This window comes from Buceros rhinoceros, unplaced genomic scaffold (genome assembly GCF_000710305.1).
Source record: "Buceros rhinoceros silvestris isolate BGI_N320 unplaced genomic scaffold, ASM71030v1 scaffold32991, whole genome shotgun sequence".
Lineage (NCBI taxonomy): Eukaryota > Metazoa > Chordata > Aves > Bucerotiformes > Bucerotidae > Buceros > Buceros rhinoceros.
Window position 1 is genome coordinate 9,200 of NW_010393057.1, and position 17,950 is coordinate 27,149.

At 46.5% G+C, this 17,950-nt stretch overlaps 1 protein-coding gene across 1 annotated transcript in view; it reads right to left on the reverse strand.

The window, feature by feature from the left end:
• Window positions 1-276: 276 nt before the first annotated feature.
• Window positions 277-17,950, reverse strand: part of MYBBP1A (MYB binding protein (P160) 1a) — a gene marked incomplete at its 5' end in the record, with an annotated part of 56,149 nt that continues 38,475 nt past the window's right edge. The window contains 4 exons of the mRNA XM_010144733.1: window positions 277-796; window positions 1,577-1,701; window positions 2,857-2,958; window positions 14,376-14,489. Of these exons, the coding sequence (XP_010143035.1) occupies window positions 277-796; window positions 1,577-1,701; window positions 2,857-2,958; window positions 14,376-14,489 (861 nt within the window). The remainder of the gene's footprint in view (window positions 797-1,576; window positions 1,702-2,856; window positions 2,959-14,375; window positions 14,490-17,950) is intronic.

Here is a 17,950-nt window from a genome sequence, read left to right on the forward strand (position 1 = left end):
AAATCATGGAGACAGAAGTCTGTGCTCCCAAGCGTTTGGCATTGCCAGGGAAGAAAGAGTGGGCATCTACCAGAGCCTGGAGCATACCTGACCTCCTGACGCTGCCTGTGCTCTAGGTTCAACCTTCCAGGTGAATGAGACCTGCAGCTTTAGTGCTCAGCATCAGGGAAGGTTTATTTAAAGTAATGGAGAAGATAAAAACTATAGTTATAAAAGATATTAAAACAGTCCTCTGAGCCACACTAGCCATGCCAGGCCTGGGTCAGTCCATGGAGTTTACTCCTGTGACAATGGAGTTTTTTTCTCTTTTCTTTTCTTCTTGGCTTTGACCTGCTTCTGCTGGTTGGCTTTGACCTGCTTCTGCTGGGTCTCCTGGCTGACACTCCCCTTGGGTTTTTTTGCAGCTGGAACCTGCTCAGCTTCATTACTTGCATCACCTTTTCTTTTTCTGTTCTTCTTCTTCTTCTTCTTCTTGTCAGCCACACCATTAACAGCTTCCTCTCCACTGCTCACCGTCGCCACTCCATTCTCCTTGACCCCTCTGTTCTGATTCTTGTGTTTGCTGCTGCCAGACATGAGGCCTTTCTTCTGCCTGGGGGTTTCTGTTCCCAGGGGCTGCTCCTCTGGGGCTGATGGTTCTCCATCTTCACCATCTACTGGTGCTACCCCATTCTCCTGGACACCTTTCTTGCGATTTTTGCGTTTCTTGGTCTCTGGCAGGAAGCCTTTCTTCTTCCGCTTTAGCGGCTCTGCTTCCTGTGCAGGCTTATTGGCTGTCTTCTCTTTCTTGGGCTTCCTGCAGAGAGAATGCCAAAAATCAAGAGCATCTTAGTTTAGAGCCAGGGAGCAGCGTGATCCATGCCACAGGCAGTCCACTGACAGGCAGAATCACAAGAAAGGTGCGGGCAGCACAGGCATGCTGCAAGGATGAGTGTTATCCCTGGAGGTGGTCCTCAGCCTGCACCAAGACTGTTAAACGAACAGTGGCAGCTGGACCAGGACTCTCCCCAGCTTTCACAGCTGCAGGACAACCACACTGAGCACCCAGATGCAGATCCACACACTAAGGGGCCTAAAAATCACTACAAAGGACTGAAGGTCCTGCACATACTCTCTGGTATCCAGTCACTTCTCAGGACAGCTCCTCATTCTCTCCAGCCTCATGTTTGCAGAATCAATCTACAGCGATGCTTTGTGACTCATTTTAGCCTGGAAATTCCTCTGCAACTGTGATGATGGCTCGTGGCTGAAAGTAGGCACTGTATCCTTGAAGGATCGGCTGCCTTACCAGCAAAACACAATTGTGTACCAGAGGTGCATTACAATTCTTTTCCATCAAGGACCAATCCTAAGCATGTTAAGTAGCTGGGACAATGAGCCCAGCATTGTTCCAAACAAGCAAAATAAGTGTTTTCAACCTCACCAACCCAGGAGCTCCATTTACCCCAAACCCCAGCCTGAGCTCAGTGCCTTGACTTCCCTTCTCTTCCTACTTCCCCACATCAACGAAGGCAAGCAGGGCAGGCAGGCAGTCCCCCAAGCAAAGCCAAGGAGCCCGAGTGCCAAGCATACGCACGTATAATTGAGCCAGCGCATGACGTTCCAGTAGAGAGAGTCGAGACGTGGCGAATTCCCAATGCCTTGTGGCTGGTTCAGAGCTACCAGCACTTTGTCCAACTCCGTCAGTTTCACGTGCAGTTTCTGCAAGAGACAAGTACAAACAATCTGCAGAGTGAACGCAGAAGGGGTGCCCACAGCAGCAGAGCACAGGCCATCCTCGGGTAAGACTGTGGTAGGAATAATCAATCCTGCCTGGCTTCTCCAAACCGCTGCCCTGAGCCCATTTACCACACCAATTTGGAGGTATAAATCGGAGAGTCACACCACAGCATGAAGTACAGGGTTTGCTTGAAAACTGGGTCACTAGCATGAGAGGCGTAAGTCTAACAGCTGGAATTGTACTGGTGTAAGAGATTGAAAGGTCCTTTGGTCCTCTCTCCCTTTCAGTTCGTGGCTGGGAGCAGTGGGAAAAAGACACGTGACTACGTACCTGTCTAAAAGAAAAGCAGCAGCATTTTCAGTCTGGTTTCTAAAGGATGCAATCATGCTGCCTCTGACTGCCTCTAGAGCTCCTGTAACCCACTGGATAATTGCAGTAAAACCAGACAGAAAGGGGCTATTCAGTTCCTACAAAAGCCTTGGAAATAATCTCTCTCCTCCACCCACTTTCCTATTAGGTCTTCACAAAGAAGCAGGCTGTGGGGTGAGCTTGGTGCTTATCAGTAGGAAACTGGGCTTCAGCAAATCTACTGCTCATGAGTTTTTGATTCAGTAAATACACATTGGAGACTTATTTTGTCACCTACAGAAAATCTTCTCATGTTCAAAAAAGCCTTCAAATTCTTCATTAGGGAAAACAAAGCCCCAGAACAAAGCTTCGCTCCTGCTCACAAAGCTTCTGAGCAAGTATCAGTTTCTGGAAACTAAAATCTCTGGAGGTCAGTAGAGAGGACAGAGCAATGGCCTGGGACAAAACCCAGTTCAGCCTTGCTGCATGCCAGGCCGTATTTCTGCTGCTAAGAAAGAAGATGTCACACATGTTTTGCAGAACACTGCACAAATCCTTCCACAAGCACTTGGCAATCAGCTCCCCAGAGCTATGATCACTCCTGCAGACATGAGGGTTTTCCCCTCCTCAAACCCAGCTAGGCATTCCCTCCGGGGGTACCTTCGGTAAGAAATGAGGTGGGATGTAGTGATGGAGCAGTCACAAGGTAAAATCCAAGCGTGACATTGAAAAGAGGCCTTGGTGGTCTTCAGAAGAGCCATTTCCCACACATCAGGTCACATACTCACCTGCTCCTTCACAGTTTTGAGGAGGACATTCAACAGTTCCAAAATCTTGGCAACTTTCTCTTTCTCAGCCTTCAGGATACACTTGCCAACCATTTTCAAACTCTGCAAATTAAATGGGGAGATGGAGGAGAAACACACATTCAATGGGGAAACAAGCAGAGAATGAATAACAATTAGCAGGATTAACCTACCATCAAAGGACACCAAACTCTGGAAATGCTCAGGGGGGTACACGGTGGAAGCTGCTGATGCCCAGGTTGATTAAGAAACAACTGGCCAAAATAAAAACAAGCATACGGCAAAGCACACCCCTCTTCTCTCTGTAGCTCCTAAGCTAGAGCACAACTGGAGACATGTTGCTGCCTCCTGGAGAAAAGGAGGGAAGACAACGTTCGCCCGCCTCCTGGAAAGGCCAGGAGGCTGCCAGGCAACAGACTCACTGAGGGACAACAGCTACTCAGCTGCAGAAGCTGGGATTTACATGCAACGTACTAATGCAAAAATCTATTAACGCTTATGCCCAAGAAATCCCCGTGGCCATCGCTAGAACAGGGCCTGTCAATCATGCTTAAATTCACTGAAATGACCGAGAGAAAAATCTCATCTCTTTGTGTTCCCTTCACGTGCTGCAGGGTTTCTGAGATGCTGGAAAGATCTGGCTTAGAGGAAAATCACTCCAAAGTTAGGTCAGATAAAAGCCAGAGTTATTTACAAGTGGAGGAGGGCAGAAAATAGCCATAAAAAGGCAGTTGGATCAAAGAGGCGGCCCAGTGCCTCAGGGGTGCTGATCCTCTGCCTGAAGCTTACATGGTGGTTTTCTTCCCCACTGTGTGGATGCACCCACGACAGCTCGCATGGATTATAACTACCATGAGACAGGATTTGCAGCGACAAGCTTCTTGTAAGGCCGTGCTATGCCCCATCACAGGCTGTTTCTTTAGAGGAGGCTGCACGTGGTGTCCAAGCCCGCCTTTGCTTGCACTGTGAACAAGCCAACCTAGCCAACAGGCAAGGTCCACCCTAGGCCCATCACCCTGCTAAGTCGCTGCACCAAACCTGTGTCCCATGGTGGAAGGACACAGCTCGCCAGGAGATGCAATCTCTCCTGTTAGACCATCTATTGCTTTTGCTCCATTCAGACTGGAAGGAGTTTTAAGGACTCTGAGCAAATCATTCTCCATCCATATCAGCATAAAGATGGCAAATAAAGTAAAAATCCTCGCAGATACTGAGAGAAGTCAGAAATTTATTCCCCAAAGCAAGCTCTCTCAGTAATGATGCCCACAACAGAAAAATAATGATGGCCTGCAAGAGTAAGAGTCTAAGGAACCCTTTCAGCAGAAAAAGTGCGGAGACCAGGTAACAAATCTGCAGGAAGAGCAGCCTTCAACAGAATTATTTACTATCTGTACAGGCTCCACACCCTAAGAGTATGATTTTTAAATAATAAAGAAGCTATTATTTCCTGACCAGGATGATCCACTGAAGCCCTCTATTAGAAAGCCACCACATTCTGCTGGCTGAATTCAAGCTGCAGCTTTATCTGACTATCAATAACTTGCTAATTACTCTCTCCTGATATAGAGTTGCAGCGCATCTATCTATTCCAGAGCTGTCATTAACCCACAAGGTCACACAATTCAACAGTGCTAAAGCCTCTCAGGTAAAATGAGAAACAAATATAGGGTGTGTGATTTAAAGGAAAAAAAAGTAAATCTTCACATGTAGGATATAACATCCCATGAGTAATGCATACTCCATTTATTTGGCTTACCACAATAAATGAAAATGAGGATGATAATAATAATAATAAGCAAATCCGTTATGAAAGCAAAAAAGCCTGATCTGGATAAAAATTTTCTTTGCCACTTGAAGAACAAGCTATTGCCAAGCTAACACTCATTACTTGTGCTTGAAGCAGCTTTCAGAGAGGCTGTTGAGCTGAGATCCTCCTTTTGCCAAATTGCGTACAAGCTCGCAGTGAGAGACAATCCATACGGGCTGTCAGCTCTGCAGGACAGAGGAATCAGGGCAGTGCGGTGAGAAGGAGCCACGGTGAAATCGACTGTCATTTCAGCTTGTTAATGTACAAACGGTTTAGAATTAAGAAGGTGTTAAAAATAAATTGCATTTTCTCTTCACTGTAGATGAGTGATGTAGATGACTCATTTAAATCATGCTGGCCCAACTCTGTCTGTTCTTGCTGCCATCCCCGCTTCCCAGAATTGCCCTGATGCTTTGAAGGGTTTGAAACAAACCCTTCTGAAGTCAACAGAGAGGTCCTCTGGCTCTGAATGACACCCGAGGGGCTGATTTTCAGAAGGCTGCAAGCACTCTTCAGGTGCTTGGGAAACTGGGACATGCTCTAGATCGGGCTGCTCAGCCAAATCCATGCAGACCTGTAGGACAAAAGGGTGACTTGCCCAGTGGGAGATGGAAGGTATCACTGGTCTGGCACTGTAAGACTAAGCGTCTATATTAAAATCAGTGTTTTGCAAGAGTCTGGAAACACAAGCATAGTTCCACCAGCATAAATAGCCAGAAGCAATCCAGCCCAATTTAGGCACTCTGCAAACAAATAGCTCCCTGCTGAAATGGATCACTTTGAAACAGCTCTTAAAGACCAGGAAGGAACAAGGAAGAGGGTGGGGGTGGGTGGAGGAGCCAAAGGAGCAGCTAAGCAGCAGCAGGTAATTAATTCCTACACAATGTACAATTTTTCTTCAGTCCAGAAGCAGAATGGAAGCTGGATTCAGATAAAGTCTCAGTCTTTCTCAATAGGTGTTTTCTCCCTTTTCCTTTCAGACCTTTGCCACAAAGGGTCTGAAAGAAATTCCCTCCAAGCAACACAAAACCACCAGTACCTCTGCACGTGGTATGGTTGAGACAGTCAAGCCTCCTTAAAGACCTGAGACCAACTCCTGCTCAGCTCAGTGTCACTTATTACCCTGATCTCATCACCACTCTCTCAGAGCACCTTCCCATTACACGAGATGGTATCTTCTGCCACAAGAGTGCACACGGTGGAGCATCTGCTTCGATGGGGTTTGTGTCAGCATGTGACATCAATACAAACAGGCTGCACTTATGTAAAAGAACACTGACGAGCCTTGGGGAACTAACTGCAACTGCTCCCAAGGAATGGAATCTCAAGTCTCTTCAACAGGAACTGGGTCCAAACGTCCAAAGCAGCTTTCCAAAGTATTTGTCAAAACTTCTTGCTACATAAGGTACCGTCCCTTGTCTGCGGGTTCACACAGCAGAGTGCTGTGGTCTGCTCCCTCCCTCAGCTGTCTGAAAGATGGCATTAGCACTGCCACCCCCATTGCATCAGTCAATCCTTTCACAGGCCTACCGTGATTTCATTTGGGGAATGTATAAAACACAATCACCAAATTAAAGCAAAAGCTGTTATGTAACAGATGGCAAACTGCGACGCATGGCAAACATGCCTTAAGAAGAAAAGCAGCATGTCAGTCATCTGCAGCACCCTAGGAGAGCTTCAATCACTGATTAGATCACAAAAGACTTGCACAAGGTTGGCAAGCATCTCCATTTTACATAGTGAGACCAGGCACAAAGCAGGGGGTTTGCTTCCAGCCATGCTGCAGGTCATTGGGGGGTGGGGTTAAGGGAAAACCCAGAAGAACCTGTCTAACCACCTGCTCTGTGTCTCTGCCACGTGCTGTTCGCAAAGGGATCCAGCTCTCCCTTCCCCTGCCCTCTCAAAGCATGACCATCCTGAGAGTCACAACCTGAGCACTCAATACAAAAGCAGAGAGACCATGGGACTCCACAGCTACACTTACATCACTTGCTGGTTATGTTCTTTTTCTCCCATTTTCTGCTTTTCTTACTCTGCTCCTTCAGCCAGCCCCACTTTACAGGCAATCTCAGTTCCAGTTCCAGCTCAGCAATACCTGTGACGGTTAATCAAGCCTGTACATCTAAGCTGTCAGCAGATCTGGGCAGGTCATTTTCCAAAAGGGAAAAACAGGGAGGCAGTTTTCACAGCTGGAACTCCCATCTCACCTCGAGCCAAAAGGCAATACAGCTCCTGCCTCACCCTACGTGGATTCTGATGGCAGAGATGGTTTTGTCTTGTCATGTCAAACACCCTGCTTCCAAAAGCCTCTAGCTGGTTCTGGTGGAGGCACTCCTGGATCCAAAGTTCTTTGCCTGTAGGATTTCTGCAGGGAGAACTAAGCACCTCCAGCATCTTATCAATCAGTGTTTTTCCTGATATTCCTGATTCCTGTATCCCAACTACTGCAGGATCCAACCTTTGCCGTATCTCTCATTGCAATTCACAGCACTCCATCTTCACCAAGCACAGAACAAGTTTGTTAGATCACAGGAGGTGAATTCCTGCAGTAATTCACTCATATGCATAGGACAGAGGGCTGGCAGCTAGTTACCCACACAGCTCCATGCCTCAGTTTCCCAGGTAGGATTTTAGGGTAAGCCCAAGACTCCCCTGAAAGCTGCCACAGAGCAGGAAGTGGTGCGTGTGCACCTAGAGCCATGGCCAGCATCCCAGCCACTGCCCACCCTTCCCTGTGGGGGAGGGGGCAATATGCTGTCATCTGCAGCCAGGCAATGTTTCTGGAACTTTCCACATTCACACCCACCTGCACCTCTGCCCATTTCACAGGTACCGCAGTGGGGAACACTCTTAGCCCAGACCTACAAGACACGGCAGCATCCCAAGAGCGCAGAGGAGTGTCCTGCTACCAAGAGACGAGCACGTTTTCTAGCTGGAAGTTTGAACACCAGTTAATATTTATGCATTCCCAGCACGTCCTTCAGCCTATTTCATTGTTGAAAACAAACAGCCCTTCCCCTCCGTGGGATCAGCCTGACAGATCCATCACTGCTCCGCATGCTGGAGGAGCCCGGCCAACCTGCATTCTTCCCGCACGCTGCGCTATCTCCATCCTTCCCCCTCCTCCCCCACAACAGACCCGATGCTGACGGATAAATGTGCAGATTCATGGCTGAATACGGTGCCAAGTGCCTTCTACAAAACACATACCTCCACCCACCCTGCATGACCTTCTGCCCCTTGGCACAGCCCAAGGTTGCTAAGGTAAACTCTCTTCTCCAGCAGCAAATAGTTCAGCAAAATTTCCAGCGTGCTGAACGTCCACAGTCACAGCGAGAGAGTGTGTACGAGGCCTGAGCTTGGTCTGCTGCTGCTTTCACACCAGGAAAGACAAAGCTCTGCCCTAGCTCCATGCTGCATGTGGGGTCCCAGAGCCACTGTGGCTCCGATCCCTGCAGTGGAGTCACACCCAGAGAGGCCCCAGCAAGTGGGTTTGAGCCCCTACAAGCACGTGCTCATTACCTGAGCCAAAGCACAAGATTTCCCATATCAACACACGGGTAAGCTGAGAGGTTTGGGAGGGGCAGAGCCTTCCAATAACAGACCCACAGCCCAGTCAGGTGTTTTGGTATTCCATGTGCTCACAGCTCATGTTATGATCCAAGGTAAGCACCCTTACCTCACTTGTATACGCTCACATTTCTCCTGAGAGGGAAGAGGTAAGCCAGCATGATTCCCCCCATTTCACAGCGGCTCAGACAGGCCAGGTAACAGGCAGAGTCACACAGACAGACAATGACAGGAACCAACTCTGAGCTTCCCCAAACCCAGACAAGCCAACCCCAAACATGCCAATATTCACTGTACCATAGAAGAACCCGAGCTAGAACTTAGGGCTAAATCATGGAAGACCAAGAAGTGGGGAGGGAAGTGTCCGCCTCTGCACACCCATTTCCATCTCTCCACAGAGCCAGAATTTCCAACTCCATGTGCACAAGGTACATAAGCACACAAGGTACACAAGGAGAGGTTCTCACGCCACCCACCTGAACAGCACAGCAGATGCTGCCAAGAGCACTTAAAGGTGGATAAAAAAGCCACTGACAGTCCCTCCTCCCTCTATTCTCTCTCACTAAGTTTCTGAAGACTGGAAGTATAAATGCTCAAAATTTTTTTCCTTCCGTCTCTAGCAGAAAAAAGTCATCAAGAGATGTTCACAAAGGGAAAGGAACCAAGTTTCTGCTTGACCAAGGTGGGAGGGAAGAGGGGGGGCGGGAAATGTAGGAGATGAAGCAGAACCACATGTTAAAGGGTGTAACTAAAGGGCTTTTTTTGCAGTGTTTATTTTGGCTGGTTTTAGAGGGAGGAGCCTTAAAATCCAGAAGCCATTCTCACAGAAAATGTCAATGCTTTCCCAAGTTCAAAGATCTGATATATTTTTTTCCACAGACCATATGGAAATGCAGCAGGGGAATACCATACAGGACAGCTGAGAGACCAGAGGAGAGTGAATTCTCCACAGGGACATCCAACATTCTGAAAGAATGTCAAAGATATCAGTTAAATCACTACTGGCCTCATTTTACAAGCTAAGAGGCTGAGAAAGGGCAATGAATTAAGAATTTATAAAGATGGACAGATAAAAGTTCAGGCAATCTTCAAGAAAAAAATTGAAGAATGGCTTTTTTAGAGATTTGATGAAGTCACTGTTAATAATTTATCTCCCTACAAATTAAGACACTGACAATCAAACCTGATGCCCTTCAGGAATAAAGGGCATGTCTATACTGGAAGGCTATAGAGTATATTCCCCACATCCCCCCCACATCCAAGCTAATTATTCCAAACACCGCAACAGCAACAAAACCCTCTAATGCCATACAATAAAATTCTTCGAGAGCACACAGTAACTTTCAAACAATATGAGTCTTGGAAAAGAGGTCTTGGGTTATCTCCACCACCCCTCGCACAGGCCCTGTAATCCCCGGTCAGTCGACACTCGTGCTATTCCTCAGAAACACGGCTGCCTGCTCAGCCCAAGGCTAAGTAACCGCCTAAATGGAAGGAGGTGTCACACGGGTCTCATCAGGATTCTGTGTACATTTATCTGAAAGTCTCCAATACTGGTGGCCTGGTCTTACACTGAACTCAGGTATCGGATTCTGAGCGCATTTTTACATTCCAGGATGCCTTGATCCCGTTTTGGTTTCAAACAGCCAACCTGAACACTATCTGCTCTGCCTGTCCCTTGTAACACTGACAAAACAAGCAAAGGAAAAAACAGTAGTAAAGTTGGGCCCTTCCTAGGATGTACTTACTGCAGAAGACAGACCAAGGAAACCCTCAGGAAACTGCCATGCGCAAGCCAGAGAAAGTTTTAACAACAGTTTTCTGGGGGCTGTTTTGTTTTGAAGTTGCTCAGCCATGAAAAGACAAGTTTTCTGGAATACTCCTCAAAATCCTTTCCCACTTCTCCCTGACTTTCGCTCTGTAACTGGGAGTTTCAGCGTAAGCTGGGAGTTACACAAAGCACGTCGGTTCAGGAGGTTTCCCTGGGAAAGGGATGACTTAAAAAGGTAATGACACTATGTATGCAGATCCTGGAGCTTCCTGCTCCAGATCTGTCAGTGCACTAATAAAAAACTGGCATGGCTTCAAGATCACCCTAAAGCCAAGATAGCAATTTTGTAACATATCAGGAAGAAAACAGAAATACATCTAACGAGGGGAACAATCACCAAAATGTGCCCACAATAACAACGGGGAGAACAGAAATTCCAATCTGAGAAGCACCTGATAGAGTGAGAAAGACAGTGGGTGAGCCTTAGCAGCAACCCGACAGAGATCCCCCACTAGAGCTGTGCCACAGCTCCCTGCATGAAACGGGGACCTGGGGGCTCTCAGGTTCTGCCTTTAGCCTCACTGCATGGCTCCAGGCAGCCTGGACTCAAACCAACCACCATCCTCCTTAGATAACACGGGGACAGAGGTTGCTATCCAACCCACTGGGCTGTTCAGAGGCCAAGTTCAGAAACAGTCAGATCGTCCCTGCACAAAGAGGGTCTCTGGGATGTCTCTGGAGATCTGCATTTGACTCTTGGCTCAGCTCCCAGCCAAGTGTGTCATCTGTAAAACAGGGTGAGTGACTTCAGTAAACTAAATACATTAGCTCTCGGGTTTCTGCAAAATACTTTCTTCATTACATCAACTCTCTGGTTTTAGTTTCCTTTGTAAAGCGCTTTGAGACCTACTGATAAAAGAATAAAGCTCTCCAAGAGGAAGAAGACATCTCTGTCAGATGCTTTAGCATCTCAGGTGAGCTCTGTTGTTTACAACATGAAGCAACTCTTTTTCTTTACACTGTAAACACAACTGAGTTGTCTGGGCTCCCAGCATTAGAGTAAACTCAAACAATCACAGCAAGGTTCTGCTTTGTTTAAAGTAACTAGGACCAGGGAGGCTAAAACTGTCAGAGCTACTTCTCTGCTTCCTTTCCTCTGTCCAGCGAACAGCTCACAGGGCAGTCCCGGGACTTGTGGACAAGGTGTTCGGCGCATGTGGCCCAGCAGAACGAGCCAGCAGCACCAGCAGCCAGCAGGGCTCCCACAAGAACAAGTCAACTCCAAAGTAGCCGCTAGGATATCAAGACTTCCCTTGCTGACAGTAAGGAGATGAATCCCTCGTGACTCTGATATATGTTTTATAAGCATGTTTAAGCATCTGGGGAACAAATAAGGTCAAGTTAGCTTATGTAAGCACAACAGCCACTGCCTTGCAGCAGCCGGAGCAGCTATTTCAGGAAGCTGTCACTTCATTTAAAGTTCCTGGACGTTGATTCTCCCTCATCTGCCTCTTTACACACGTAATCCAATGATATCCAAGACTGCAGTTTGCTCACATTGCTTCTTTCCCAGTTCCAGCACATATCACTGGCCAAACCCATCCCAGGCTCTCTGCTCCTCTCCAAGTGATCTGCAGGTATGAAGTGAAGTCACTGAGGCAAGAGAGGAGACAGCACCCTGTCCTCTCCCACAGCCTGACACCTGCAATGGCAATCCTGCACTTCAAGAGCCACCAGCCTGACGTGCAAGCTGACCAAGGACACAGAGAGGACAGCAAAGCCCTCAGGTGACAGTTCCCTTGTGAACAACACTGCTGCTTGAATTACAAGTGCACATCAGTACAGTCAGTTACAGTTGGCTCTCTCAGGTTATTTCAGACTTCTCCCTGGGTCAAAGAAAGGTATAAGATTTTGCATTATCATTTTTCCCCTCTTAAAAGAGCTATCGGTGAGGGATGGTGGCAGGAATGGCCAAGGACAGCAAATGCAGACCTTGCAGCTAGAGGCAGGGCAATAAAATCTGCATTGTTTTCCACAGCAGCATGAACTATGGCTCTCAGTCAAGGTTCTCATGGGTCAGCACTCACACACCAACATCCACCTACAAAAGCACCCAACTCCGAAACCCTGGCTGGCCTGGAATGGCCCACCAAAACAACTCTCCGATGAAAAGGGATGAGACTGAGCTGCAAGAGAGAAACTCACAGTTCTGCAAATGCCCTCCCTACCCGTCAGCTAAGCAGAGGCATGCATGGACATCAGCGACAGAAAGGGCTATGGTTTAGCCCAAGTACTTGCCTGACACAGTTCAAGCAAACTCACCCCATAATTTCAACATCAAGCCCATCCTTCCACCCAGCCTGCACCTTCTCTTTCCACCAAGCACACAATCTTCTCCTGGCTGTTATGAGCTAATAAACTCTTCAGCAAGTTATTTTTTTTATGGCGGATTACTGGCTCTGACAAAACACTTTCCACAGATTCTATATTTGCTCAGTTTCCAGCCTCTGACTCCTGCTAGGAGGGATTTTATACTATCTCCAGAAGAGATCAGTCACGATACGAGTGTTGTTCTACTACACCACAAAGCCACCGCATGGTTTTCCAGCTGTTACTCAGGTAAATGAGCACTTCTGCACCACCAAAAAGACACAGAATACCTTTCACAGTTTTAGAAAGTTTTGCAGCACAAGTGTCAGCCTTTGGCTATGTACCAAAACTGTTATATAGCATATAAAGTCCTTGCTCCCTCCTGATTACAGCAACATTTCAAGAGGTGCAGCCACTGCAGCTCCAAGGAGCTGAACCAGCACTGTGTCAGTGCAAGGGCAGAGCAGGAGGGAGACAAAACCCAATACTTCCATGTCCACCAACACAGCACTCTGTAAAAATGTTACATCAGGGATTTTTCAGGCCAAAAGAGAAGCAGCACCTATATGCTGCTGCCTGTTAATAGTATGGGAGGCCTCCTGCCCACAGGGTATACCTTGGACAGCCCAAACAAACTGACAGTATTTCCCAGGAATTTGTCTTTAAACACAGATGGCCACAGAAATAGGAGGCACTGAGGAAGCTCTGGTAGCAGAGCTCATTAAAATACTGGCTGGGTTGCAAGTTGCTAAACTTTCCCTGACAAGAACAACATAAATGCATTGTAAATGTTGCGGTTTCCCAGTGAATCACCGAGTCCTGCAGGTATTCAGCTGCTAGAGAGAAACTGGGAGAAAATGCGGATGGCCAGGCTGGAAGGAGTGGCCTGTCTTATGTAGCTGGAAATAAAACCATACCTAACTCCACCCATGGGATTCCTGATGTAAGCATTCAATAGAAGCTGTTTCATGAAACCCATGATCACCTGCTTCCTCAAGAACTACAAACAGCACCTCTGAATTCCTTGAGCTAAACTTCCTTAGATTTCGTCTCCCTCTGACAAATGAAAACAGAGCTAATCATTCTGTTCCAATAGGGTCAATTATAGAAAGGCCTAAATTACCACATAACCAGCATTTAAAGAAGGAAGTGAAGAATGAAAGCTACACTTAGAAAGAGGTCAGTACTACAGTTACGTAAGAACACCAAGACTGGAATCTCCCATGTCGCCAAGTTTAGCCACCACATCATAACAGTAATTTGGCTGCTTGGTTCCCTCCACATCAATCCACCAGAATATAATTGAATGGCATTTGCTTCTTCAGTCTCCTGTCCCACAGATCACCTCCTACGTAACAGCTGGACCCAAAAATTGTCTTCAGCTACAATCCTGAATCAGGACTGCCACTGAAACAGGAGCCCTGAAATTCTGTCACTGTTTTTTTTCTGTACAAATTATCTTCCAATGTGTTTTAAGGTTTTCCCGATAACCAGTATTAGCAAGGGATCTGGTCCAGAAGGCCTGCAATGCACCAGGAGTCAGGTGTCTAGCACGCCTCAGCTCTATCTCTTTGGCCCTGAAGTTCACTCAGATACAGAACTTCCATAACATGTTCTGAAATTAAGTAAATGTTCACAATATCTTCCAATTCCAAACTTCTTTTTTAAAACCACCTTAATTTGATCTGCATGAGCATATTCCCTATAACTCGAGGTCTGTCTCTTGGGTCCACACACAGGCACCGCTGAGCTGCACCAGGCACGTTTCTTGCATCCTGTGAAAATCCATCTAAGCAGCAGTGTTACAGGAATGCTGTAATCCTGGTGGACACTGCTCCAGCCTGGTGCGAGCAGGCACAACCCCTCTAAGATCAGTTAAGCTGAGCACGATTGCACTCTCCAGCTCTGAGAGCGAATGCCACACAGGTAAAAGCAGCACCCATGAGGTGCTATCTACACATTTAACAGGTTGAAGCTTGTTACCTCTGTCACTTGGCTGATGCTTTCTCTGATCAATTCCTCCCACTCCTCCTCTGTCACGAAGAGCTTCAGTTCTCGAAGTAGCAAAACCTTCTGGAGAAGCAAACAGGCCTGGGCCTGAAAGAGAAAGGGGAGAGGAGACGTGAAACTCTGCACTCTGTAGGGAAGGTGTTAGCAATGCAAATACCCCCCTGAAGCCAGCGGCTCGGCACAGCATCCAGGGAACGCCACATGACAGATGCTGCGTACCCTCACCAACATGCACGTCGCTCTGTGAGAAAATGTTCTCTAGACTCTAACTCATGGTGGGTTTTGGTTGAATGCACACTGTTAAAAGAGAAGGTCTAAGGAGAAGGGAGGGATCATATCTCTTCTAGATTTAGGCATTAATATCCAAAATACGCATTAGTAGCTGCTCTGAGTCCATCACTCTCAGTCTCCGAAAGTCTTCAGGCAGCCTTTTGCCTAACTGTACCCTTTTTACCATGCCCTGATGAATGCATAAACAAACAAATAAACAACAATAAACAAAACAAAGGAACAAAACCAAAAGCTGGCAGGTTTCCAAACGCTTCATTTCAAAGGAACCCTAGATGGAAACTGCTGTTCAGAGCAGCTCTCAGCCGTGCCCCAAGTCAAACTTGCTCTACGTTAACACAGCAATGAGAAGAGTAGCCACTAGAAAACAGTCATCTGCAATCCTCTTACAAGCCTCTATGCCAGAATTCCTATTTTAAGGCTTTCTTAGGTACAAGAAACAGGCAGCAATAGGCAAAAGCAAATGATAGAAATGCACAGAACACACTAACGAGGATTAGTACAAATAGCTTAGAGGATTTAAAGGGAAAAAATTTGTAGCAGCATGGAATTAGTGAGCAAATTCTACCCATGTGTAAAGAAAAAACGTTGCCTCTAGCTGCCCATCACACAGACTGAAATTGAATGCAGGTACAATACCAAAAATCATTGGGAACTACATCAGGAGTTAATCTTGTCCTAAGAAAGCAAGGGCTGCTGTTTTTTAACCACATGTTGCAACTGAACCCACCCTACACAGTAGTTTTTTTACAACTGAGCAGTTTGTAAAAACCCAGCCTGGTGATACCCAGCCTGGCCTCCAGAGAGACCCTGGATCCAAAGCAAGCAACCTGGAACACATGTACCAGGAGGCTATAAACTGGCCATACAGTACCCACCCCACTACTGGAGTGTTTTTAGGGGACTATCTACTGAAGAATTCAAAGTGAGGGAAGAGAAGACATCTCCTGAGAGCAGTGAGACCATCTGAAGTACGGGGCAGTCGAAGGGAACACCTCATGAGCTCAAAGAGGCCTGTGTTTCCTATATGACATACTGCAGGCTCCTGGGAGGGATGGGACACTGCTCCCCCACTGGTTAATTCCAGCGCTGTGTTAAAACGGTAATGTCACATATCTATGTATGCTTACTTCCAGTTTGCACCAGTATGGCCAACAAAGGGAATTATCCAAACAGACTGAGCTTTCACTCCAACGGAAATTCTGTTCTTTACTCGAAGGAGGAAATGCAGCAGGGAATCACGAGATACGTCAAAAGATTTATGTTGATTTAACGAGCACCCTAATGCCATATTCGAGGCAGGCAAGCTCACATATTCCTTGTAATTATGGGAAGGCTGTGTCTTACGGAACAAATTATGGCATGTCTGCATGCATGTACCAAATGTAGTGGAAAGTCACTTCAGTGCAATTACAAAGAGAACGTGACCCTCGGAGTAGATGAAAGGCTGTAATTCATTCTGAAAGGTTCAGGCAGGGTCATAATCCTCAAGGCACCGTCTCTTCTTTGATAATTATAAAATCATTCATGCTGCAAGTAGGTGCAAAGCCCAGAGAAGGGTCCTGTTAAGCTGTCCTGATAGCACCTCCGAACTACAGATTTACTCGAGAGGCGAGCAGAGGACCAGAGGCAACAGTGATAAGGGCCTGCTCAGGAATCAGTCAGCAGAGGGTGAGAGCACTGCAAGTTGATGAGGAAAAGAACTGGAATGAAATCAAAGCCATCCAAAGGAACAAGGAGCTCCTGAGACCTGAGACTCAAACGCTGGACTGATAGAACAGACCCTGAAAGGGACCTAGTGCTCAGAAAGCACTGAGCTTGAAAATTATTTCAAAAGAAAGGAAAAAACCCACTGAACATTCCCTTCTGCATGTCGTAAATGAGGAAGTCAAAACACCCAGTCACCTGAGAACCCCGGCTGGTGCTATCACTCTTCAGGAATTTTGTCACACTCACAGCTCTCACGCCTCCAGCCCATACAATAGATTAAAGCAAAGAGAAAATATGTTTTGAGTTTCACCTAATTACAACATTGCTATCACTGTACTCAACACAACCCTATGTTTCCTGATTGTGTTTTAACCCAGTGATAATTTAATACTAAGCATGAATAACTTTTCTCATTTGAATGAATAAAAATAAAAGATTTACTTGCTGATTGAAATAAAATTTGGCTTAAGAACATCTCAGTCAGAGAGCATCATGACACTACTGGTGTAGTGACAAGGTCCTCAGTGCCCAGTACCATGCTCTGCTGTAGTTTAAGGTTATCGTATTCGTCAGAGTCGGTGACTCTTCTATTCCTAGAGTTAGTTTTTAAACACATAGCTCTCGTATAGCCTATTTTTCCAGAGTGAACTGCACAGTTAAAATAGTGAAAGTTAAACCACGGGAAGAGGAAAGGATGTCAGTTGAGTCAACCAGAAAAATCCAGGGCAGAATCAAAATTAAAACCAGGTTCTTCAGTCCAAGGGAAACCCAATAAGAAGCAGCACTTCCCACTCCTCCCACTGAGCCATCCCATCTCCACAAGGCCAAAGCAACACGAGGGGCATCAAGTTTCTTCTCCAGAACAAGGCGCAACCATCACACCTCGCTCACAGCATGTGAAAAAGGATCCTGGGTGTTATCAGAAGATTGCTTAATGAGAAAATGTACTCTCAGAAAACAATCCAGCAACTAGGACCACAAAGCTGCCATGTCACCTTGGAAAGTAACAGTCCTCAGCAGCAGCTTTTCAGACACAAGTTCATCTGTCAGGGCTGAGAGAATTCAAACCACTGTCTGGAAGGGCACAATGCAGCTCCCTCAGGATAGTCCCTGGCAGGACTCGCAAAAAAGATTTTAAATACTCCAAGAGGAGTTGCTTTCACGACCTCAAGGACCTTTGCCAGGTAACACGTGCTTTATCATGCAATACAAGAGGGGTAAGAGTATGAGTGCTTCGCCAAAGGAAGGAAAGATCTGAAGAAATCAGATCTCCAGGAAGCATTTCCTTGAGGTCACAAAACCCATCTTCTCTTTGCAGTTCATTCTCTTCATCTTATCTTCTCAAATACATGGACATGATGCAGTTGGAAGCAGACACATTAGGAAGTGACTCCTTGCTCCTGCTTTAGAGGGCTAGTCCGAGTTTCCGGGTACCACAAGCCATCTTATTTGACATATCACACTAGTCATATTTTGGGGAGACCAGACACTCAACGTTTTTTATGAAAATGCCCTCAAAAAAAAAAAAAAAAAAAAAAGGCGGGTTCAAG